At 40.8% G+C, this 25,401-nt stretch overlaps 2 protein-coding genes and 1 non-coding gene across 4 annotated transcripts; all 3 read right to left on the reverse strand.

Annotated features, from left to right (window-relative positions):
- Positions 1-533: 533 nt before the first annotated feature.
- On the reverse strand, positions 534-10,680 carry LOC110536259 (cytotoxic granule associated RNA binding protein TIA1). 2 transcript variants are annotated; one of them, XM_021621943.3, is made up of 12 exons: positions 10,526-10,680; positions 10,366-10,421; positions 9,363-9,459; positions 8,700-8,798; positions 7,274-7,328; positions 5,162-5,249; positions 4,937-5,012; positions 4,679-4,787; positions 4,375-4,470; positions 4,198-4,282; positions 3,941-4,082; positions 534-3,839 (listed from the first exon to the last, which is right to left on the reverse strand). In XM_021621943.3, exons 2-12 carry the CDS (start codon positions 10,401-10,403, stop codon positions 3,681-3,683), a joined length of 1,044 nt encoding a protein of 347 aa, XP_021477618.1. In that variant the 5' UTR covers positions 10,404-10,421; positions 10,526-10,680; the 3' UTR covers positions 534-3,680. The 2 variants fall into 2 exon arrangements, with proteins under 2 accessions (XP_021477618.1, XP_090047156.1); XM_090191030.1 differs by having other exon boundaries at positions 534-3,836; positions 10,526-10,651.
- Positions 10,681-11,072: 392 nt separating this feature from the next.
- LOC110536260 (prominin-2) lies at positions 11,073-24,303 on the reverse strand. The gene is made up of 24 exons (XM_021621944.3): positions 24,156-24,303; positions 23,556-23,809; positions 23,181-23,227; positions 22,417-22,628; positions 22,146-22,266; positions 21,937-22,000; positions 21,772-21,861; positions 20,356-20,540; positions 20,060-20,128; positions 19,867-19,930; positions 17,924-18,074; positions 16,418-16,576; positions 15,994-16,117; positions 15,694-15,833; positions 15,429-15,513; positions 15,087-15,233; positions 14,781-14,852; positions 14,602-14,691; positions 14,359-14,412; positions 14,144-14,224; positions 13,814-13,882; positions 13,113-13,202; positions 12,826-12,932; positions 11,073-12,429 (listed from the first exon to the last, which is right to left on the reverse strand). Exons 2-24 carry the CDS (start codon positions 23,782-23,784, stop codon positions 12,339-12,341), a joined length of 2,541 nt encoding a protein of 846 aa, XP_021477619.3. The 5' UTR covers positions 23,785-23,809; positions 24,156-24,303; the 3' UTR covers positions 11,073-12,338.
- Positions 11,797-11,867, reverse strand: trnag-ccc (transfer RNA glycine (anticodon CCC)). The gene has a single exon. It is a non-coding gene; the product is annotated as a tRNA-Gly (tRNA).
- Positions 24,304-25,401: the final 1,098 nt, after the last annotated feature.

Consider the following 25,401-nt stretch of genomic DNA (forward strand, 5'->3'; position numbering starts at 1 on the left):
AACTAAATTTGCCCCTTGCACTCCTTGTAAACAACATTTTCAGAAACTTTGGCAACGGTTCATGTCTACAAAACTTAGTGCACTCTGTTAGAAACACATTTTAGTTGAGTACAGAAACCTGAAATCGGGCTTTTCTTCGCTGAGAAAATAAGCACGTCGTCAGCCCAGTTCCGTCTTGCTCCATTCTCTCCCACTGCCAGAACTGGGCTTCTTCCAATAATGCATATAAACCCAAATCAATGGCTCCCTTTCCTAACCATGTTTAGTGAGGAATAGAAATTTCAACCTGATGCTTCAGATTTATACATCTGGTGAAACACATATCCTTGTTCTGTGGTACAACTACAAGAACCACAACAAAAGAAAGCAAATATTCAAGTTGTTTGTTCCCCATGCCCCTTACACCCCTCAATGTGTTATTTGGTTGTAATGATCGTATCACACTTCAATCTCTATAATAAAACAAACTTTTATAGGCACTTGGAATAGTTATTTGAATATTTTCCACTCCACTAATCACACAGGACAGAAAATTGTTTTTGCACATCAGCAATTTAATTGGACAAAGCAAGAACACATTGGTTATTACAGTAGCAGAAACATTATCAAACCCCAGAGTAAAACTCTTTTCAAAACGAAAGTTTTGAAAATGTCTGTAGGCACTGCCTAATCTTTAATGATATTGTGTCCATTAAAAGCAATCAACTCTAAGGCAACACAATGGGTCTGGTCCCTCTGGTATTAAAACATGTTCAAGGGGCAACAGCGCACATTTCAGATTCATTCAGGTTTTTCCATAAAAAAATACTGATCTTACTTCATAGAAAATGGCAGAAAACTCAATTTATGCACATAATTACTATTCAAAGTAAAAATTGTGTTCATTTTTTGCACTGCATAGCAATGCTGTCTTTTCCCTTCCTGGATGTACATGTATCACTATGCCAGTTACCATGGATATGCATTTGATAATGCTGCTACTAATAATGTTTAATTTCTTCAGTTATCGAAACAAAGAAAGCAAACAAGCTCCCTTAGTGAACATTTGGATTTTCCTTCATACAGCTTGAAATCAAGGTATGGTTATTTACACATTAAGCAAATGTTGAGGCCATCCAAAATATATAAAGGGGAAAGGTGGAATGCAAAAAGAAACCTCTTGGAAATCAAATGTGTAAAAACAAGAGAATACTGTGCAATGTGTCTGCCCCTACAGAAAGAAAGCAGTGGCATCTATCCCTGCAATTGGCTGAATGGAAAACAAAATGCAAGAAAAAAATAAAGTTACCCATTTTATTACTTCAAACCAAAAAAAGTGAAGGATCCATTACTTTTGACATGATTCATTGCATCAAACTCTAAATGTATTATTAATCTTAAATCAAAAGCAATTTATTTTGACTTTAAGTCCTTATGAAAATGGGTTTGAGACACTGTAAACATACCAACAATGGCACAAATCCTAAAGTCTCTCCTTAAGTGATATTAATTTAAAATGGTACAGCACTGGCCATGTACAGTCCGTCTAACAAGGGCAGCATAATACGTGTGGTTTATTCCAGTCCTCCATGGCTCCCCTTAACCCCCTATGAAATCAGTTTCATGAGCCTAAGCAGAGGTCAACTTCCCCTTCAAATGCCATGTACCAACAAGTCTTAGTCTGCCACAAGAGGCAGGGATTTAACACAGATCCCTGTGGTGCTCCAGTAGCCAGTAAGAAGTTGACTACACCCCCCCAATCATCAGTGTGTGGGGTATCCTGTGGCTCCCATACTGGCCTGGTTTGCTAGCATACTCCCATTCAATCTGTGTAACTTCCATAACCCCACCATTACTGAGGGCACTCACACCTGTCCACCCAGCACTGGCCAGTAAGTGACTGCAAACGGGGGGGGGGGGGGGAGAAAAAAGAGGAGAAAGCAAGACAGGCTTAATACCAAACGGCACCCTTTTCCCTTTATAGTGCACTACTTTTGTCCAGGGCCCTGAAAAAGTAGTGCACTACATAGGGGAGCCATTTGGGACTCAAGCAGACAGCACACACAACAAATAAACTGAGCAAGCGCCAGCCGAGGACAGAATGTGCGAGCACACGAGGGTCAGGGTATGTCAGAGGATCAGCACAAAACTAAGACAGCAGAGAATATGTTAGGGAGAGAAAGGGATTTGATATTGAAAAGGGAAACAGAGCGAAGGATGGTATTTGAGTGTGGGCATGCAGACAGAGCATAGGCTCAGTGTATTAAATTAGTTATGATCAACTGGTGTAGCTTTACATAAAATATGTTTGCATGCGTCTTGACTCCTCGTATTCAATGTTGCAGAGAAGGGCTGAAGTGGGACTAGCTGCGTTTAAATTTGGCTTTGAAGTTGCATTTTAAACTTCTTCCCTGAATCCTGTAACACTGTAAATGAATAACAAAAATGTGACTGTTTCATGCCAAAACCCCATTCATGACTTGTTTTTCCTGATCAAATCTTCAGCAACATCCAGTATGAAACAAATACCTGAAGGGAAAAGTTAACATTTGAACGGTCAGTACGTCGGGTATTGGCAACAGTGACTGATGATTTCAACATAGTAAGAGTTGGGGAGCCTGTAGCTCAGACAGATCGTTTTAAATCCTAAAATCAGTCTCAGAACAGCCCTTGTCAGGAGTTGTCAACTATAATTCCCAGGCATTATTGCTTAACTATTTCTTTGTAGCCTAATATTTCCTCATAAGAATATTTGCATGGACTCACAACATTTTGGTGGGATGTTCACATACAATCTAGTTAAGTAACTCCGCAATTTCTATTTCCAAAACAGTAATATTTAGGATTTCAGCAAATTATTCCAAGTTACTCCATTCTTTGGTTCTCTAGATTAGAGAAAAACAAGAACTAAAAAAAACTGCTGTGGTAAACTCATTATCAATGTTTCTCCTGTTATAAGAGCAGTTAACAGGATTTGTCAAACCCAATTATACCAATTTGAGACAAGCAAATGACTAGTCATATGTCAAATGTAGCTATAATCTACCAACACAAATTCATACATCACATTTTAAGTAGCAATGTATTTTAACTCAGGAGGAAAAAAATCATATTCAACAAATAAGGGCAAATTAAAGTTCAGAGTAAAAACAAGTGTGCATGAAGTAACAAAAGATGACATGGCACTTAAAATAATAACGTGGATGCGACACGTGCACTCTAAGATGTATCCCTCTGCACTGGGAAAAGCTTCAGAGGGCAGCAGGTCCCTTTCTGGACGATGTAGTTCATTGAGCGGACACTCACATCTGGCGACAAGTCCAATTAGACCCAGAATAGTGGCCATTTTGAAAGGCCAAAAAGGACATTAATTAATGCTCTTTTTATATTAAAAAAAAAGAAAAGGGATCAAACTCAGATGGGAAAAAAAGATGAAATTGCTGTTATCTTGACCAATAAATCACAAATTAAATCTTTGATTATATCTTTTTTTTAAATGCGTTTTTTTGTCTTTGTCCTCATAAGCTGGATATGGTGGCGAGGGTGAAGGTTGGAGGACATCTTTGGCTCCTTCCTTCCCCTGGCCAGAGCTGCAGGCGACTGGGCTGGAGCCTAGCTGTCCTTGGGAAGCCCAGCCAAAGACACTCAGCTGCAGCCTTGTTGCTGGAGGGGAGGGGAGCCCTGCAGATGTCCTTGTGTACTTACTGAAAACCCTGCTGGTTCCAGGCCTGGGCCTGGCCGTAAACGCCATAGGTGGGTACCTGCCACCCATTGGGGACATACTGGCCAATCTGCTGGGCATTGCCGTACCACTGGGCATACTGGCCATAGGGCTGGGCTGCAAAGCCCACTTTGTTCTGCTGCAGGGGAGAGAGGACAACAGTGTAAGAGTGTGTGCCTGTGTATGCATGCGTGCGTAAGCTGTGCCGATGAGTGGAAGCCTCTGGCTCTTGCTTCATACCTGGGGAACTTGCTGAACCGGCTGCATAGAGCTAATCATGTCCGGGGTCTCTTTACCCCAGTAACACTTCACCATATGTCCCTCTATCGAAGTACCATTCACAGACACAATTGCATGGGCTGCTCCCTCGTGAGAGTTAAACCTGAACAGAGAGGAGTCAAAATATGGTACTAGTTACTGAGAAACATATGCAGAAATGTTTTGTCTTTGTCTAAGTCTTTGTCAGAGGTTTAGCAATTTTTCATCTCATGGCATACCTCACAAAGGAATATCCTTTGTCTGGGAACACACGGATTTCCATGATTTGTCCAAAGGGGGTGAAGGTCTGTCTCATCAATTGTTCTAGAAAACAGGAGGGAGGCATGTCAAAGACCCCTCTCTCTCTCACACACACACACAACAGAAAGTAAACAGTTGAATGACAGACTACCAACCTGTTAGACCGGTGCTGACTCCCCCACAGTACACAGTGCAGTTACTGGGGCTTGACTGGTTCACTACCTCATCAAAGGCCAGGTGCTTGGTGTTGGCTATTGGGAACAGGAGAATGAAAGTTACCATTCAACAAAATAAGAAGATCTTAGGGGCTCCATTGATCACACAATGGAGTAAAATGTATGACATTGTTCTCTGAACACAACCAGTGTTAGAGGATAATATAGTTGTTAGGTTTTTATCTTACATTTCTTCTCAATGACAAATGCACTGGAAACCAATGACTATCTTGCCTGGACTCACTTTCATAGGTGGTTTTAGGGGCTGGGGGTTTTCTAGTAGCCCAGTTGGTCCTGATCTGTCTGCCACCTAGCCATTGGCCACCCATCTGCTGAATGGCATTCTCTGCATCCTGTGAGTAGTAAAAGAGATATTCATCATATGACCCATCTACATACCCAAATACCAAAGGATAATGTTGACTACATTTACAGGAAACTCTTCCATTATGAGTTATTATGACCCCCCCCATAAGTGATTACATCCATCTGTAACACTTACCCACTTGTTGAAGAAAGAGACAAAACCATAGCCTTTAGATTTCCCTGTGGCAATATCTTTGACCACACGAGCATCCCTGAGGAGAAACACACCATTCACTCAATAAGGAGTAATGTGACCATGTAAACAAATTACTGACTGATACTCTTCAGGACAATTACTCTTCAGGACTTAAGCTATCCAATGTAACCCTGTGATAGACATTAATGTTTGTAAGGTACATACGATATCCTCCCAAATGGGCCGAAGGCAGCTTTGACATCATCTGTTGTGATTTCGGGGCTGAGGTCACCAACAAAGACATGGAAATGATCTGTTGGGAGGACATGAGACAACAATTGTGACTCCTTGCTGGATGCAGCACATTGTGAAGAAATTGAGAGATATGAGCAATTCCATGTTAACAGAATGATGCAGACTGCTTTTTCCCTTTAAAATGTAAACTCAGCAAAAAAAGAAAATGTCCTTTTTTCAGGACCCTGTCTTTCAAAGACAATTTGTAAAAATCCAAATAACTTCACAGATCTTCATTGTAGAGGGTTTAAACACTGTTTCCCATGCTTGTTGAATGAACCATAAACAATTAATGAACACGCACCTGTGGAACGGTCGTTAAGACACTAACAGCTTACAGACTGTAGGCAATTAAGGTCACAGTTATGAAAACTTAGGACACTACAGATGCCTTTCTACTGACTGGAAAAAAAAGAAAAGAAAGAGGCCCAGGGTCCCTGCAAGAACGTGCATTAGGCACCCTACAAGGAGACATGAGAACTGCAGATGTGGCCAGGGCAATAAATTGCAATGTCCGTACTGTGAGACGCCTAAGACAGTGCTACAGGGAGACGGGACAGACAGCTGGTTGTCCTCGCAGTGGCAGACCACGTGTAACACCTGCACAGGATTGGTACATCCAAACATCACACCTGCGGGACAGGTACAGGATGGCAACAACAACTGCCCAAGTTACTCCAGGAATGCACAATCCCTCCATCAGTGCTCAGACTGTGCGCAATAGGCTGAGAGAGGCTGGACTGAGGGCTTGTAAGCCTGTTGTAAGGCCTGTCCTCACCAGACATCACCGGCAACATTGCCTATGGGCACAAACCCACCGTCGCTGGACCAGACAGGACTGGCAAAAAAAGTGCTCTTCACTGACGAGTTGCAGTTGTCTCACCAGGGGTGATGGTCAGATTCACGTTTATCTTTGAAGAACGAGCGTTACACCGAGGCCTGTACTCTGGAGCGGTTTGGAGTTGGAGTGTCCGTCATGGTCTGGGGCGGTGTGTCACAGCATCATCGGACTGAGCTTGTTGTCATTGCAGGCAATCTCAACGATGTGCATTACAGGGAAGACATCCTCCTCCCTCATGTGGTACCCATCCTGACATGACCCTCCAGCATGACAATGCCACCAGCCATACTGCTTGTTCTGTGCGTGATATTCTGCAAGACAGGAATGTCAGTATTCTGCCCAGATCTCAATCCCATTGAGCACTTCTGGGACCTGTTGGATCGGAGGGTGAGGGCTATGGCCATTCCTCCCCAGAAGTGTCTGGGAACTTGCAGGTGCCTTGGTGGAGAGTGGGGTAACAGCTCATAGCAAGAACTGGCAGATCTGGTGCAGTCCACAAGGAGGAGATGCACTGCAGTACTTAATGCAGCTGGTGGCCTCACCAGATACTGACTGTTACTTTTGATCCCCCCTTTGTTCAGGGTCACATTATTCTATTTCTGTTAGTCACATGTCTGTGGAACTTGTTCAGTTTATGTCTCAGTTGTTGAATCTTATGTTCATACAAATTTTTACATGTTAAGTTCTCTGAAAATAAATGCAGTTGACAGTGAGAGGACATTTCTTTTTTTGATGAGTTGACTGCAAAGTTAATGACTGCAAAAGTTAAAATCATACAACTCTATGCACAATGACTACATTTAACAATGATCACTGAACATTTTTCTAAAACACTACTTGAAGAACAGTGCAGAAACTAAGTTTGGTAACAGAATGACAGAACAAACCGCACAAATTGTAACTCTCTTACCAAATGTTGCATCTGCACTGTTCAAGTAAATGAGTTTAGTAAAATCTTCAGCGGAAATTGTTCAAAGTAGTCCTTGTGCATAGAATTGTATGGTTTGTTTAACTTTGCAATAATTGTTTTTTGTTATACATATATTTTAAAGTGAAAATTCTGAGTCTCGGCATCATTCTGTTACAGTGGAGTTGCCCATATAGAGATGTATTTGTATATCTATGGTGTGGAAGACCACATTTACAGAGAGAACCTCACTATTTTCCTATGGAACTGACTGATAAGGGAGCTGGGCACTTACTGCTTGTGTCTTTCTTCTGACTGCTTGGTGTTGTGGCCCAGTTGACTTTAACCTCCTAGAGAGAGAGAGAATTACCATATTAGAGACATTTCCCTCAGATTACAGACCAAAGAATTTGAAAACAAATCCACTTTTGATAAACACCCATATCTATTGGGTGAAATACCAGTGTGCAATCACAGCAAAAACGATTTGTGACCTGTTGCCAGGTCAAATGTAACTATTTTCACATCATTACATTGTATATAGACATAATGACATTTGAAATGTCTTTATTCTTTTGGGACTTGAGTACTCTTTACTGTTCATTTTATTTAATTTAACTTTTCTTCATTATCTATTTCACTTGCTTTGGCAATGTAAACATATGTTTCCCATGCCAATAAAACCCCTTAAATTGAGAGTGCGATAGTGAGCAGGCTAGATGTTTACATAATTTAGATACAGTGGGCTATATTACTACCTCAGTTTCTGTGGTGCAGTCTGTGAGAAACAAATGAGCCACCTGACCAAATGCAGAGTGAATCTCAATGCCGTGACAAGCAGAGAACAGAACATGGAAGAACTGTGCACTCCATAAACAAGTGGACTATAAACTACTGAGTAAAAGGTCCAAGTAACAAAGGACTTACAAACCAGTGACATTATCAACTTGTATTACTCCTCAAATGGTCCTTCATTACCTGTTGAGGATAAAATAATTGGCACTGAATATATATTTCTCCTGAGGTTAGACCCTATATGTATTGTGAAGCTGTGAGTCTGGAAAAGGTACTGAAATTGTTTTAGATTTATCACAACCGGCAGTGATCGGGAGTCCCATAGGGCGGCGCACAATTGGCCCAGCGTCATCCGGGTTAGGGGAGGATTTGGCTGAGGTAGGCCGTTATTGTAAATAAGAATTTGTTCTTAACTGGCTTCCCTAGTTTATATATTTTTTAAAAATAAATAAATAAATAAATATTTGGGGGGGAAAAAGCATACCGATTGTTTTCTTTTACAAAACCAGCGATGGGTCAAGAACATTTTAATCTAATATATAGTCAATCAACCACTAAGACAGAAATGCACTTGATGTCCATACAACAGAACTAACCTACTCCATATTTGGAGCAATAGGATCATATATATTATACACGAACATGCCTGGTAGTCAGCATTGGAACCAACTGTGGTGGTTAGGCCTATATTTGGAATCAGATCACATCTTTCAGTCTCATTTAATCTGGGGAATCAAAGTACTTACCTGTGGACGGGAAGTCGGAATAAGCCATTCTCACAAAGCAAATCCATTCATGACTTTGCCATTTCAACATTGTTGAGAAACTCACTGCCTGACACAGCTAATCCTCATAGTTTTTGCCTACTGGTTGCTCAAAACCATAACTCACCCATCCCAACTCAACTTGTAGATACGATAGCTTACCTTACCCATAATTTTACGCCCATTCATGGCAGACAGCGAAGCAGCAGCATGCCTGTGTTCATAGAACTCCACAAAGCAGTATGGATCATTGCCTGCAGTCTGTAAGATAACAAGTTACAATGAGTATGTTTACATGTACACTAATAACACCATATTAAACTGATCATGGCAGTAGGCAGATTATGCAAGTCATAAACACCTTACGCTGCTTATCTTAAATCAGCATAAGGTCAAAACCAAGCAAGCATACGGCGATTAAAACCAGTATTTTTTTTTTTTAGCAATCTTTCAAATCATTAGGACATGTAAACACCTTAAATTCAGGATTCCTGCTGTGTTTGATCTGCGTATGTGCTTGCACCAGCCGAGCAAGCCTCCCTCTTTAGAGCGAGTGTGTTCGACACAATTGAATACAAGAGTCTTACAAGTTTTCACGTGCAAATATGCTTCCCAAAAAGAACATAATCAAGCAACTAACATATTAATCCAACTACCCACAATAATTACATTATTGTGTGCATGTAACCGCACTCATTGAATCCAAAGCAAGGTCCGTCAACAGCATTAGCCACATGTTCTCATTAGACAGTTACCAATCACCATTGACAGTAAAGAACTGTCGATCAATATCAAACAAATTATCTTGGGTCCAGGAATACTCACATCAAAAATCATTTTACAGCTCTTGCAGGGGCCGATCTGTGTGAAAACCTGTAGGATGAGGGGCTCAGTGACATCCCTAGACAGGTTCCCTACATACCTGGAGGGAAAAAACAAGCACGTGACTAGGAAGTTCTAAGCAAGTTTAGCTACTTCTTCCAGGGAAGCAAAATGTAGGGTGCACTGCTGCACTTACAATTAGCCAGAACAGTAGACAGTTACTTCAGTGAGACAACTAACCTTATCTAACCCTTGCGTTTGACGCATATTTCGTTTAAAGCAACTTCTGGCCGTCCCCTCAAAAAATCTGACTCTCGTTTACGTGGCTATCATCCCCAGCAGCCGGTAGAAAGGCATGCATTGCATGACGCTTGGAGTTGGGCCTCGCGCAGTCCCTTGCTTGTTGGAATGTGTGGATGTAAGCTAGTTAGCCAGCTAGCTATCATATTAAACTCAATAAATCCATAACATAATTTTGGTTACCGATTAAATGTAATACTGGGCAAATTGGCTGACGCCAGGGCACAAATTAGTGGATGACACGCCTGTCTCTGCATATTTGCCACGAAAGTAAGGTTGTTAGCTGAAAGTTAGCCAATGATTGCTGCTTTGACAAGACGGTAACGTTAAAAGTAACAGTAGTAGCTCATTTCTGTTATGGACATATGAATAAAATCAATATCAAGTAACTAGCTAGTAGTTAGCTGGTTAGAACGATATATACATAGCTAGTCTGTTGAGACGTAGGTAGCTAACGTTAGCTGGTTAGCTAACTATAACTAGTTTTCGTTTCGGCGAAAGCGAACGAGATTGACAAATCTCGAGCCATGGACTGTCCCGATTGAGTTACACCATCTACATCAATAATGGTCACACATTGACAGAACCAGACATTAGTACATGGACGTTTTTAAATGGTGGAACACACTTTCTAATAGACACATGTAAAGTAGCTAGCTACTGAACTGATCTGGCTAGCCAGCCCGCGTTAATGTTAGTTACTTACAGGGTTTTGGGCTGTTCGTCGTCCATCATCATCATCATGTTTTCGTATGTCGCGCCCTGCGAGAGTAATCAGTGTATGGTATTTTGAGGGATACACACGCACTTTCTGATACAGTTCATGCAGACTTACAGGAGTATTTATAAAAAGGGGCACAAATCACCTCAGTCGCTGACTGTGGAAACCAGCCGTGATCAGCTTGTATGAACAATGGGTGCACAGCCGAAGTGGAAGATGGCGGAAAATAAGAGCGGATGTCCACGGTCGCATGCGCAATGAATGGACCAAATAATGTGTAACACACTTCAGCTGCAGGCGTCAGTAAAATCACTATTTCGAAACCATATCTGCTTTTAATCTTGAGTTTTATATTGACGACCTTTTAAGTGACATTACCAAGACATCTGGTGATGAACAAATCCAGACATTGTCTGGGAAAAAACTTGGTTGATGCCTTACAAATATTGTGCACTTTAAAATTCTACATAAGATATACGATATATCCATGTAATTATATGTGGCCATTGATGAGATCTGCGTTTTCTGTGAAAAATGTGAAAATCTAACACACTTGTTCTATGAAAATAAATCTGTGATAGATTTTTGGGAAAGCATTGCAGAATAGTTATTTACCAGTTTGAACACCACCCATGTTTTTGACATGAAGGATATAATATGTTACTATTGCAATAATAACAAGACAATTGAAATGATTGTGATTTTTTTTATTCTTATTGCCAAATACTTTATACACAAACAAAAATTCCAGAATTCTATACCAAAATTACTAATATTTTTTGATTGAATTGAGACATTATCCCTAGTGAATAACAAATATAATATAATCTTCCTGAATCATTATAATGCATTTTTTTTCCCCGAGTGAATACAATTGCACTATAATTGTGTTTTATTTATTTATATATTATTATTTTATTTAATATGTTCTTGTTTATACCTGTGTTGTGTTTTGTTAGACATGTTTGATGTAGCGATGTAAATTGTTTATTTTGTATTGTAAATAAAAACATTTTTTTTTTAAATGGTGACGAACAAAAAATAACACAAGTCTTGGAAACTCACGTGACTGATCACAACCAGCAACATTGTAGCTAACGTTAGAGTCAGAGATCCAGGGGTTGGCAATGCAATAATTCTACAATAATAATTTCGTCGGTGCTTATATTTGTCTTATTACACACAAATATACAAGGGTGAATTGGGAATGTGTTTTTTTTGCAAATCCAAACTTCCCTTGAGTGGGGCCAGGGTGGGTTTAGTAGTTGGACCTTTGAAAATCTTTGGTTCGCTCTCAAGTGAGATGAAAGCATCCAAATACATAGGTGATGGTGGATATATTACTCAATATATATTTTGGTTTCTTCACAATACTTTTTGTTTTGGAATTTGGCGAGAACAAATAAATAAAAATTGTGCGCCGCCCGGGAATCGAACCCGGGTCGAAAGAATGGGAATCTTCCATGATACCATTACACCAGCGGCGCTGATGACATAAGTGATAAATACAGTGATAATACTAATAAGAGACAGGCAATGCTTTAAGTAATTTCATTATTTGTATTATACATGTATTCGTTTTTTATTCATTATAACAATTTAGTAGAAAAAAACTAATAGGAACGAATAAACAAATTTATCAGATTACATAGGCCTTCGCTTTTGATTAAATAGGCATGTGCTTCAGATGAATTATAGAGGCTGGCTTGCCCAGCTGAAATAAGAATAGATACCCGAGACCACATAGAGATAGATACCACAACTAACGTTGTCAGGATGTCAGGAGTTGTTACACAAATTATTTCTATTATCGACAAGATTAGATTCCATATGGGATAACCCCACCATTTTGCTTTCAACATAGTATCGTCTTTTTTTTGCATTTAAATTCAAGTGTCTTAGTCTTCACATGTTTTGCTTTTGATTTATTCAGAAACCATGCACATCTCATGGACTTCTTATAAGCTCATGTAGTTGTTGGATGCAGCTTTCTCTGTATGGCATTTCATATTCTCTGTCTTCTTCTCAGGCAAGATGAATGTATCCTTACTGCAGATATAAACAGCAATATATGATTAAAACGACAGTGCTATGTTGAACTACATTTATAGAGCAAGGGCGTATTATATTTTAGTAGCAGGGCTGACGAGTGACCCACGTGACTACACCGCGCGGTAAAGCTGACGTCAACCATACTATTATTATAGCACAACGTATGAGCAAACATGGTTAGAGATTTGTCTCATGACGCAATTCAGTGGGAGCCAATAAAGACAGTAGATAATTGCTAGGCGCACATGCCATGCAGTCAGGTTAACATGGACACTACTCATACATTGAGCTGAAAGGAGTACCACAAAACTAGAATAAGTTATATTCTAGTTCTATTCATTCTAGGTATATGAGGAGAACGTTGTATCAGTGTTCTGAGCAAGGTTCTCTCACCTAATGAAGGTGGGCTCTGGCTTCAATCGCCTGGCTGTATAGATACTGAAGATCACTCCAGGGACCAGGAATGCACAACACCATCCCAGACACAGCCAGAATGCATTCTTCATGCAGAGAGAAACAAAAACATAGAGATGACGAGAGAGAGACAGACAGAGATGAGTAACATGCTCAGATTGATTGGAAGAGAAAGACAGAAAAATAAAGGAAGAGAGGCAGCGGGAGAGAGAGTGAGATCAGATGGCATGGTATGTTTGGGATATAGTAATAGAGAAAACGCTCACCAATGGATCAACCACATTGAGACAGACTGCTGTATACACATTGTCCAGTGACACAGCAAGCCAATGGCAATCCAGGACCTTATATAAGATCTGTACATGGGAAAATACAGTATCAATTATCGAGTAGGTCTAGTCTATTGTTCTCCATGGAGACTAATGTGCATAGAAAAGGGATGTAATATATGCTGATGTTTTGTGTCCTGTATGTAGGCTACTGTACATATGTACATTGCCAGTTATTGAATGGTTATGAAAGGAGCTATGATAACCAATCCATCAAAGCAATATGTTTCTTGTCATGTCACTTACTCAATGTACCCTCTTTATTGACACCCTACCAGCATGACATTATGAAATAATATTCCACTGTTTCAAGAATCATAGTATAGAAACAATTGTCCTTTTGACTTTACTATTGCAAACACTTTGGGGAGAGATTATTCTGTAGTGGTATCCAAATGTAATGCTCAGAGGCAGCCTGCCAGTGAAATTATTTCTGCATGACATTTGTTGTGCTAGTAATAATTGCACAGTCCTGTACATCAACACCATAACAATGATGTACATTTTGAAAACATGGCCATAATAAAACAGTGACATCAGCAATTACCTACCCAAAGTACCCATTCTGATTTACACATTGTTGCTAAGTGCTATTATTATCTCTGTGTAATTCTATGGCATACTAGTACAGTACTTACCGCATGACGGACCCAATCTAGGTACCGAAGCAGGGATTGTTCTCCTTTCTCCATGATACACTGAGACACCTGCAGAGAAAAACCTCACCTCAGTCTAGAACCATTATAACTATGACCCCTGAAAAGTTTTGGCAGTGTCATTCATCATAACTTCTAACAGCAGCTCTACATTTAGCTCTGGTCCAGGGCGTTACATGTGGTAACGTGCCACACAAAACGTTCTGGACCAGAGCTATTCTATGTTCAACTTTCCTGTATACAATTAATTGTAATGTAGTCCTTGACCAAGTGCATGGAGAATAATGGAAAACAATTTCATTTTGGTCTTACATTTCCCACAATGTAAGGAAGCTGGTTGTGGAGTGCCACTTCTGTCTGGGTCAAACTTTCCAGTGTTTTGTCTACATTAGCCTAGAGTGAGATGAATTTGTTTTTAAGGGATTGATCACCACACTCAAATAATCACATTAAAACACACACACAGACACAACTCAGTGGTTATTTTATCTCAAAGGGATCATCATCAGATAGTGACAGTACTCTACCTTGTAGACTGTGCTGATAGTCTTCAAGGCACTCACAATTTGGCTCATCTTTGCCTGAGTAGTGAAAACATTCAAATTTTAGGTAATAAAATACTTTGCAATGTTAGGACTGAGCGAGTCTAAATAGTTCTGGAAGAAAATCTACTTAGACCTACAATTTCTATGTGTTTATTTTGGGGTGGAACATTAACACTTATAAATGCTTGTGGTTGGGATGACAATAAATGTCCAAATAAAACTCACTGCATTTGTCTGCTGTAGCTTAACGATGGTGTTCAGATGTCTGGTTGTTTCTGCCTCTTTTTTCAATTCTTCCTTAATTTGACCATTTGCCTGATGTGAAGAAAATAATCATGCATTGCAATTTACATGGTCCATTGTGTTCTGAGGTTTATTTGTTACCTAAACCAAGACAGACTTACAGGAACTTCTGCCTTCTTATCCAGTTCATTGGCAAATACTCCAAGGTCTGTCTTCACAACTGGTGTGCTTAGCTACAGAGACAATACATTGATAAATGGACAACATAAATATGGAGCTTTCTGACACACACATGCACACACTGTGACGGCCCTGAATATTTCTGAACCGTCTCAGCGCACGCACGCACGCACGCGCTGAGTCGCACGCGCGCACACACACACACACACACACACACACACACACACACACACACACACACACACACACACACAAACACACACACAATTTGCTGCTCCTGTGTATACCAGTAGTAATTGCTCATGGTAGTTGATGCTGTCTATCCCACACTGTTTAAAGCTCAGTAGGCCCTGTCTGCCATTGTCAGTTAGCAGTTTCAAGCCATCCAGGTTGACTGACATATTCTGAGCAGTCTCATTGAATCCATCCAAGTACTACAACAAATGAGAGGAGAAACATCCAGGTACATATTAAATACCTGGCACAGACAGTATCATTATTATATGCCATTTGAAAATGTAAATATACTGTAATCAAAGGTTCAGTAGTAACAGTACCTTAGTCACACAGGGTGATTTTTGAAAGAACAGAAAACAAATTAAATATGAAGATGACAAATTGAGCAACACCTTGCTGGCATTGAGGAAGTCCTCCAGATCAAAGTGCTGCTCCATGTGCATGCTGTGGAACAATGACTGTCCACTCTTACAGCCACTGAAACAAAGAGGACAGACAGAGAAATGTATGACCAAACCCAGAAACAGAGGGTACAAAAGCTGTTATCCAGTTTAACGGTCTGAGACAATGTGATAGTGACTGAGCATCATTGTGGAATGCGAAGGGCAGTAGCACATGAAAGGACAGATGCTCATCGAGCAGCAATTGAGAGCTCACTGGTATATTGCTGAGGTGCTGGGCTGAATCTGTTGGGTCTCAGAGTTGGTCTCTTGACTGATATTGGGGCTTTGACTGGTGTTGAAGCTTGGACTGATGTTGTTTAGGCTGCTGAAAATATTATTCTGCTGGTCTAAGAACTGTGATAGAAATGACAACGGGGGAGAGAATCATTTTAATGAGTTGTGTATGTATTCATTTAAGTTAAATAAGTATAAGGTTTTTAAAATAGCTTTTTACACACAGATTATTCCCTATGCACATATATTTCCCATTTGCTCCATAGGGGCCCTCACTGACCCCAAAGAGCTGTCCATGGGTCCAGCTCCGGCAGCCCAGGGTGTGGGCATTCCCCCCGAAAAACAACACAATAAAGACCAAGAGGATGAAAAGCCAGGAAAACACGAAGCTCGCTACTACAGCTCTGTGGAATGATGACAGAAAACAACATAATTAAAGAAAAACACAGTCAATACCGTCAGGAGAAAACAGGTCCATGTCAGAAGAGGACAGGACTGGATCTGTAACCTGTGAGAAGATACAGGTATTCTTAAAAAATCTCAGATAAGGACATTTTATCTAGGATCAGTTCTTGCTTTAACACCACAATGAATATGATTACATGGACAAGTGGGGCTTCATTTGATCCTAGATCAGCACTCCTGCTCTTTGGCGTTTTATGAATACTGGCCATGATATGCTAAATCGGGTATACTTCACTTACGCTCTATACAGGCCAATTGCTGTGTGTTTCAGTCGAGCATCTTGGTATGTGGAGTAAATCGTAGGGTAGAAGAACACAGGCAGTCCCAGAGAGAGAGCAACCACCATCAGAACCACTATGACCAGCATCACCATGCAGAGTGTCAATGACACTGCCCACCTGGAGAGCGCGCCAGAGAGCATACTGGCGTCAATCCACCTCAATGTCTTTCCGCAAAAAGTAAGTCAACATGTTATCATCATCTTATAAACATAAACATCTTATAAATGATGGAAAAATATGTTACCCTATGGGGGAAGACAAGGGGGACAGATGCATGGGTAAACGCTATCAAATTAGTTTTTGTATGTCTTGAGATACTGTATCAGTCACATGGAAAATAGTTTACAATTCACAGATATGTGCCTAAGCTACTGACTGCTAAGGGAACCATGCCTGTAATGTGGTAGACAGGTTCATTATGCTTCTGTATGTGTATGGTATGACACCTTAGTATTAAAGGTCCAATGCAGCTGTTTTTTGCTCTCAATATCAAATACTTTCTGGATAACAATTAAGTACATTATTGTAATTGTTTTCAATTAAATTGGTCAAAAATAAACAAAAATAGCTCCTTCTTAGCAAAAAGCTACATGTCTAGCAATAATTTTGCTAGGACTGTCAGGGAGTGTTTTAAGTGAGGGACCTAATTGGAGGACCTGAATGGGAGGAGCCTAATAGAGATATGTAACCTGAAAACAAGCTGTTATTGGCAGAGAGTTTTGAAACTCTCTTAGTTATTTTTCTATTCACTTCCTACCTCCTGGTGATGTCACCAAGCTGTCCAAATACCCACCCATGCAAAATAATCTTACATTTCAGGCGGTCTTTTCAAACAGCTCTTACACTAAAACAACATAACCATAATTTCACAAATTCAAAGTATTATTTCAACCTCATCGTGTGGAAATAAAACACAGGAAAATTGTATTTGACGGCTCTGGGCCTTTAACAAGTGATTAATCTTGATTAATCCAGAACAAAAATCTTACGTAATTGTTCAGATGCTCAATTAAATTGTGGGCCCATTCGGAGCGATAGTACGAGGTTAGGAACCGGAACAAAGAGCTCCACCCTTTCTCTCTGAACGTTACAGGCAAGTCTATGGGCCAAATTACCCTTAACTTTCAGATATTCGCAAGATGCTAACATCACATTGTGATTTGTCTGAATAACCAGTGATGAAAAACCCAAGCACTGGAACTAATGCTGCTGATCTCATGCATCCCGTTGTAACAGTACAAATCTATGGCACATTTTATGTTTACGTGGTCTGTCCACAAGAGATTAACAACTGACAGCATTGATATGATTTTATGACTCTGGTGATAAATGTTCCATGATAGTCATAGGCTGTATCACAAATGGCACCTTATCCCCTACATAGTGCACAACTTGTGGGCCCTGGTCAAAAGTAGTTTACTATATAGACAATAGGGTACAATTTGGAACTCAGCAAAATGTTACCTGACAAAGTCGTAGTAATATACTGGGTCTGCAAAGCGTCTCACAGTGGTTTTACAGTCAGACACAGCCTCAATGAGAGACTCCAGCGAGGGGAACCTATGGCTGGTGTTCAGCAACTCTTCTTGGGATTCAATCAGCACTGACATGAGAGCTACGTTAACCAGACACAGAGGGCAGGAGGTTTCATAAATAGAGTAATGACAAGGAGAGAAGGAAAGCGAGAGAGAGACAGAGAGAGAGCGAGACAGAGAGAGACACACACAGAGAGAGAGAGATTCTTCACATAGCTCATTCTAATATGCAATACATGACCAAAAGTATGTGGAGACCTCCTCGTGAACATCTCATTCCAATATCATTGGCATTAATATGGAGTTGGTCCCCCCCTTTGCTGCTATAACAGCCTCCACTCTTCTGGGAAGGCTTTCCATGAGATGTTGGAACATTGATGCAGGGACTTGCTTCCATTCAGTCAAAAGAGCATTCGTGAGGTTGGGCACTGATGTTGGGCGATTAGGCCCGGCTCGCAGTCAGTGTTCCAATTCATCCCAAAGGAGGTCAGGGCTCTGTGCAGGCCAGTCCAGTTCTTTCACACCGATCTCGACAAACCATTTCTGTATGGACCTTGCTTTGTGCACGGGGACATGCTGAAACAGGAAAGGGTCTTCCCCCAAACTGTTGCCAAGTTGGAAGCACAGAATCATCTAGAATGTCATTGTATGTTGTAACGTTCAGATTTCCCTTCACTGGAACTAAGGGGCCTAGGCCGAACCATGAAAAAAAACCAGACCATTATTTCTCCTCCACCAAACTTTACTGTCGGTACTATGCATTCAGGCAGGTAGCGTTCTGCTGGCATCCGCCAAACCCCGATTCGTCCATCAGATGGTGAAGCGTGATTCATCACTCCAGAAAACGCATTTCCACTGCTCCAGAGTCCAATGGCGGCGAGTTTTACACCACTCTAACCGACACTTGGCATTGCGCATGGTGATCTTAGGCTTGTGTGCGGCTGCTCGGCCATGGAAACTCATTTCATGAAGCTCCTGATAAACAGTTATTGTGCTGACGTTGCTTCCAGAGGCAGTTTGGAACTCGGTAGTGAGTGTTGCAACCGACAACAGACAATTTTTATGCACTACACGCTTCAACACTCGCTGATCCCATTCTGTGAGCTTGTGTGGCTTACTACTTTGCGGCTGAGCCGATGTTGCTCCTAGACGTTTTCACTTCACATACTGGGGCAGCTCTAGCAGGGCAGACATTTTACAAACTGACTTCTTGGAAAGGTGGCATCCTATGACAGTGTCACGTTGAAAGTCACTGAGCTCTTTAGTAAGGCAATTCTACTGCCAATGTTTGTCTATGGAAATTGCATGGATGTGTGCTGACAGCCACACCTGTCAGCCACGAGTGTGGCTGACATAGCCGAATCCACTAATTTGAAGGGATGTCCACATACTTGTGTATATATAGTATATCTACTGCTGTACATTATATTTTGTTCCACTGTTTATTTATACACCGGATTCTCAACATAGCTCACTGTAATATATCTAATGACGTGCATGTCATTCTTAGTATATATTTGTGGTATATACGCATAGATTGTATTAGATTACTGATACAGTGTTATTTGGGTTGTTACATGAATTCGTACTGACATTCGTGATTTCTTGTTTCTAGTTTTCATTATTATTTGTGTATTTTTCAACATTTTTGCTGCACTGCCAGGAGCTAGTAACACTTCGCTGCACCTGCATTTCGCTGCACCTGCTATAACATCTACTAAACTGTGTACGCAACCAATAAACTTTGATTTGAGAGAGAGAGAGGTTTTGATAAATTGCACATTTATGCCTTGCAGCCATTTACTTGGTCATTAGACATAATTAAGTATCGCAAATAATGATAAAGAACTCGAATGCCGTCTTCAAATTCACCTGCTATTGTGGGAGCCACTTGCTCTGAGCACTTTTGTGGAATGGCATGGAAGGTTAGGTTCCCCTAGAAGACAGCCAATAAACACATTATTTCAGTTTGATTTTCTCCAGTTCAATGCAACAACATATCAAGAATAGTTTTACAAACATTTCCATTCTGATGCGATTAAATTAATCCTGTTTGTATGCCCACCTGTTCAATGAGTCCTGCGAGGCTGGATGCAGGAGGCATATCATTCAACTTGTCATCCACACTGGGGATCTACAATGACAAACACAGAATAGACACTGTAACATTATTCAGCACCAGACATATTATACAACATGCACTGGGAAAATGTTCTTTTTTTTATATCGATCTCCATCATATCCTTGGTTTTGACAGACAAGAAAACAACATTGGAGAAAGACACATTGGATGCCCTGTTCAAATGAGCCCTGTTCAAAAACTACTGCACTAAATATCAAAAAGGGTACCATTTTTCATACCAGGTAGTAGTTAGCAACAGTAGTCAGGTTGCTAGGGTTGGGGACGTCACAGATGGGGCATTTCCCCAGACTCTCCACTCGGCTCTGTAGTCCCTGGATGCCGTTCTGCAGGGTTGTGTGATTGGCCTGCAGGTCTGTCCTGGTCGTCTGATACAGCTGCAGGTTCTCAAAGGTTCCAATAGCATCTGTGTCCATACAGACAGACACACAGGCCCATTGGGAAGGAAATGAAAGTCACTGAGACTCAGTGAGATCCTGTACTTGAGTAAAACATTAGAAACAATGTCTGATTAAGTTCTGGGTGGCAGATACTGATTTTGACTGGTGGCCATGGCCTGTTTTTCGTAAAGTGTCTCAGAGCAGATCTAGGATCAGGTTCCCCATCTTATTCATTATGATCTAAAAAAACAACAACATGATCCTAGATCAGCACTCCTACTCTAAGGTGCTTTATGAATACAGACCCTGGTTTTTGTATCTGTTGAGACGACATGACTCAGGACTTTGTTTTGTGTATGTAATCGCATATCTTCTCTGGATGAGAGACAATGAATACCTTTGTCTAACTGCGATCATGGTAGCTAAAGTATGCCAGAGTGCAAGCCAATGGCACTCCCTGGATTGTACTAACTCATCACTACAAAACATCTAACAGGTTTACATATGAACTGAATTTACCAATCATATCTGTCACAATAGTTGACAAGGTGTATTGCCTTGTCTTAAGTCAGGCGTAAGACAATGCATTTCAGCAAAATATTTAGCATTTGAATAGGATATGAATGGGTGTGTGTATGTCCGTGTGCGTGTGTGTGTGTGAGTGTGTGTGTGTATGTCCATGGGCATGTGTGTATACTTTCTTACAGGAATAAATGGTGACAAGAACAAGACAAGCTGCCACACTGATGTCCTGATGGTAGAGTTATGATGATAATGATGACTGAGTGTTGTTCACCTCTACCTTCCTGCTATGGAAAGACCTCCAAGCAAGAACTCCTCCAGCAAGTACCATCAGGAGCAGGAAAAGTACAGTTTACCTGCTCCCCGAGGCAGAATTTTGTCACGCTCTAGGCCCATCCAACTACGTCATCCCCATACTGTTATTTATTTTATTTATTTTGCTCCTTTGCACCCCAGTATCTCTACTTGCACACTCATCTTCTGCACATCTATCACTCCAGCGTTTAATTGCTATATTGTAATTATTTCACCATGGCCTATTTATTGCCTTACCTCCCTTATCCTACCTCATGCACACACTGTATATATACTTTTTCTATTGTATTATTGACTGTACAGTATGTTTGTTTGTTCCATGTGTAACTCTGTGTTGTTGTTTGTGTCTCACTGCTTTGCTTTATCTTGGCCAGGTCGCAGTGGTAAATGAGAACTTGTTCTCTTGTTATTGAAACACACCTTCGATGGAGACAGATAAGTCTATGAGATCTTCGTCGACATCAGTGTTGAAAGAGGAGATGATTGTTGCACCAATGATGTCGTCAGCATCTGTAAAGTACAGATTGTACACATACTTACATTTTTCTTTTAAATATGCAACATTTTATTATCAACTTTATTTACCATTAATTTCCTTTGAGATTTCTGCTTTGGGAATGGAGTACTGTTCCATAATGACCTTAATTTTCTGTACAGAAAAAAAGTAAGCAAAGAGAGTGCATTAGGGCTACAACTGTATATTTCCAAAATGCTAATTCCCAGAACAAACCAACTATCAAAAACGAATTCCAGGAAGACAGAGTGTTATGATGTGTTATGGTGGCCGGCCAGACCTGTGTAATTGAAGTTAGAGAGTCTTCAATGATCCTGGCGCTGGTCTCTACATGATATAGGCCTGGGTGCATGTTCTCACTGACTCGACTGTTCACAGTGAAAGCCAAGATCACCCCTGTCCTAAACACACATACCAAGGAAGAAATCACACGTCACACAATATCTACCTATACACTGTCATACACAGTAATTATACAACTTCATACGTGTGCATGTGTGTGCGTGTGTGTGCCTGTGTGTGTGCATACGTGCGTGTGTATACTTTCTTACAGGAGTAAAATGGTGACAAGAACTGAACAAGCTGCCACACCGATGTCCTGATCGTTGAGGGATGCTAATGATGATGACTGAGTGTTGTTCACCTCTACCTTCCTACTATGGAAATGCCCCCAAGCAAGAACTCCACCGGCAACTGGCATCACGAGCAGGTAAAGTACAGCCAAGAGCAAACACACTATATATCCAGCCTCATACCGAACCAGCTGTTGAGAGGGAAGATGGGAGTTTTGCAGAAACAAAACCGCCAAGATTACATCATAAGCAACAACCATTTCAAATAGGAAATACTTCATAAAGTTCAGAATGGTGTTATCCATTGACGAAAATCTGATTGAGATAATAATCCCTTAGAGTAAGAGGCAGTAGGTAGCCTAGCGGTTAAGCAGTTGGGCCAGCAACCAAAAGGTTCCTGGTTCAAATCCCTGAGCTCTGTAGCTGAAACATCTGTCAATGTGCCCTTGAACAAGGCACCTGACCGTAAGTCTCTCTGGATAAGAGTGTCTGCTAAAAAAACATGCATTACATAATGTTACCCCCACTGTAGGAGGAGGAAATCGGCTGCACAAACCAGTAATGTTACCAGTGTGGAACAGAGAATCTGAAATGATCTGATCGAGCTGATATGATTGTAAAGGCATAGCAGACCATCTTGTCCATGAATGTATAATATGCAACATATAAATCAGGAATATGTCTGAAACAGAAAGACATAAGGCCAGGGAACACCATAGAGACAGACCATAGGAAGTACATACCTGTGGAATATCTAGTTGTTCAGTCTTTAAAGCTGTAGAGATGATATCTGAAAATAGAAATCATACAGGTTTTGTTTTTGCACTAAGCCAAGGGAAACTGGTAGTTTTTAAGACATCTAACTATTGTTATATTGATTCTGTGTCACAATACTTCTTCTAAGTAGTATCATTTCAGGGTCAATAAAGGGAAGTAGCAGATGTTAACATCATATGGCTCTTCAGAATGTAGGACAGCTATTAGAATGCTTACAATAAGTCACTCACAGTGCAACGAACTCACAGTGTGTTCTAAGAATGTGGGCTTTCAAAATGTTGCCCCAATTCCCTGTGCAACAGACAGTGTAAGGTTAAGCCTCATCAATGTTGCTTGCTTACCTTCCGGGAAAGGATTTGGCTGTACTGACTCAAGGAAAAGCTTGGCAAAGTTATACAGGGGCTTCAGGCAACCACCATCGCTTTCCACCCGCCAAGTCTGAGTTTGGGTCAAGGAGAGGAAAGGTTGTGTGTCACTGCTGCTGCTGAGGCAGTGGTAAGTGCAGTCTGCAGCACCCAGTAGGGACATGAACACCCACAGCCAACCGCCATGAGAGAGCCTCGGCCCCATGGTTCATCAGGCACTTGATGTCCTGCTGAGAGTCACAGATTCACAAACATATGATGATCATAATAATGATGATGACAGTGACAATGTGTTGAATGATTATGATGATAATATTAGCAGCAGTAGTAGTATAAGTAGTAGTAGTAGTAGAAGTATAAGTAGTGTATAAGTAGTTTTTGTTTAAATCGGGATTATGTTTTTAATCAGTTAATGTAATTATTCTAAGCTTTAGTGTTTGTATAGTGGTGCAGCTGTTTACAAATCCGATGATATACCAAGACCAAAAAATTCCAATCTTAATTTAGCCTAATAGAATTACCTAACGAAAAGTCCCTTATTATCAGTCAATTGGCATAACCAAAATCTAATATTACCTTCAATTGAATGAAGAGCGAGGTTCCTCCATAAACATGGAAACAGTGCGTCCTCTAAGTTTCTCTGATTGTGTTGTGGTTGTAATTGTGTTCGATGAGCTTGACATTAAAACAGCATACCTTCAATAGGAAGGGTTTGAGAACCAGTTATACAGGGTGTTCTTTGTTTATTACATGACCATGCCATATCTGAGTTCAATCATTGGGCCAATAAATCCATAAACATTATAATGCAGTATATACAGTACACCCATAGCATGGAATACTACGTGGATTCGGAGGTGGGGAGCCCTATTTGATTGATTGAATTTATTAAACTTTTCTTTATTAAATACATACATGTACATAAGGGGCGCTCCACATACAATTTAAGAGAATCATCAAGGATAACACGATAAAGCTTGAAAGCTTACTCTTCCTGGGGTCCAGCAAAATTAAGGCAGTTTATACAGTTTTACAAACATTACAATACATTCACAGATTTCACATCACACTGTGTGCCCTCAGGCCCCTACTCCACCACTACCACATATCTACAGTACAAAATCCATGTGTATGTGTGTGTATTGTGCGTATGTTATTGTGTGTGTGTATGCATGTGTCTGTGCCCATGTTTGTGTTGCTTCACAGTCCCCGCTGTTCCATAAGGTGTATTTTTATCTGTTTTTTTAATCTAATTTTACTGCATGCATCCGTTCCTTGATGTGGAATAGAGTTCCATGTAGTCATGGCTCTATGTAGTACTGTGCGGCTCACATAGTCTGTTCTGGACTTGGGTACTGTGAAGAGACCTCTTGTGGCAGTGTCTCCTGACCCCTCCTGTCTCAGCCTCCAGTAGTTATGCTGCAGTAGTTTATGTGTCGGGGGGCTAGGATCGGTCTGTTATATCTGGAGTATTTATCCTGTCTTATCCGGGGTCCTGCATGAACTTAAGTATGCTCTCTCTGATTCTTTCTTTCTTTATTTCTTTCTTTCTTTCTCTGTTTCAGAGGACCTGAGCCCCAGGACCATGCCTCAGGACTACCTGGCATGATGACTCCTTGCTGTCCCCAGTCCAACTGCTCCATTTTCAACTGTTCTGCCTGCGGCTATGGAACCCTGACCTGTTCACCGGACGTGCTACCTGTCCCAGACCTGCTGTTTTCAACTCTCTAGAAACAGCAGGAGCGGTAGAGATACTCTCAATGATCGACTATGAAAAGCCAACTCACATTTACTCCTGAGGTGCTGACTTGCTGCACCCTCG

This window comes from Oncorhynchus mykiss, chromosome 11, assembly GCF_057628025.1.
Source record: "Oncorhynchus mykiss isolate SJ-2025 chromosome 11, ASM5762802v1, whole genome shotgun sequence".
Classification (NCBI taxonomy): domain Eukaryota; kingdom Metazoa; phylum Chordata; class Actinopteri; order Salmoniformes; family Salmonidae; genus Oncorhynchus; species Oncorhynchus mykiss.

Excerpts from the sequence above, each read along its gene's own strand:
- LOC110536259 (XM_021621943.3), bottom strand. The coding sequence starts at position 10,403 with ATGATGATGATGATGGACGACGAACAGCCCAAAACCCT. Across the intron at positions 9,460-10,365 it reads GACGAACAGCCCAAAACCCT|GTATGTAGGGAACCTGTCTA; the intron begins GTAAGTAACTAA and ends TTTTCCCTCCAG. Across the intron at positions 5,250-7,273 it reads TCAGAAGAAAGACACAAGCA|ATCATTTCCATGTCTTTGTT; the intron begins GTAAGTGCCCAG and ends TCCTCCCAACAG.
- LOC110536260 (XM_021621944.3), bottom strand. The coding sequence starts at position 23,784 with ATGGGGCCGAGGCTCTCTCATGGCGGTTGGCTGTGGGTGTTCATGTCC. Across the intron at positions 16,577-17,923 it reads TATTACTACGACTTTGTCAG|GTGGGCAGTGTCATTGACAC; the intron begins GTAACATTTTGC and ends CGCGCTCTCCAG. Across the intron at positions 14,692-14,780 it reads ATAAGAAGGCAGAAGTTCCT|GCAAATGGTCAAATTAAGGA; the intron begins GTAAGTCTGTCT and ends TCTTCACATCAG.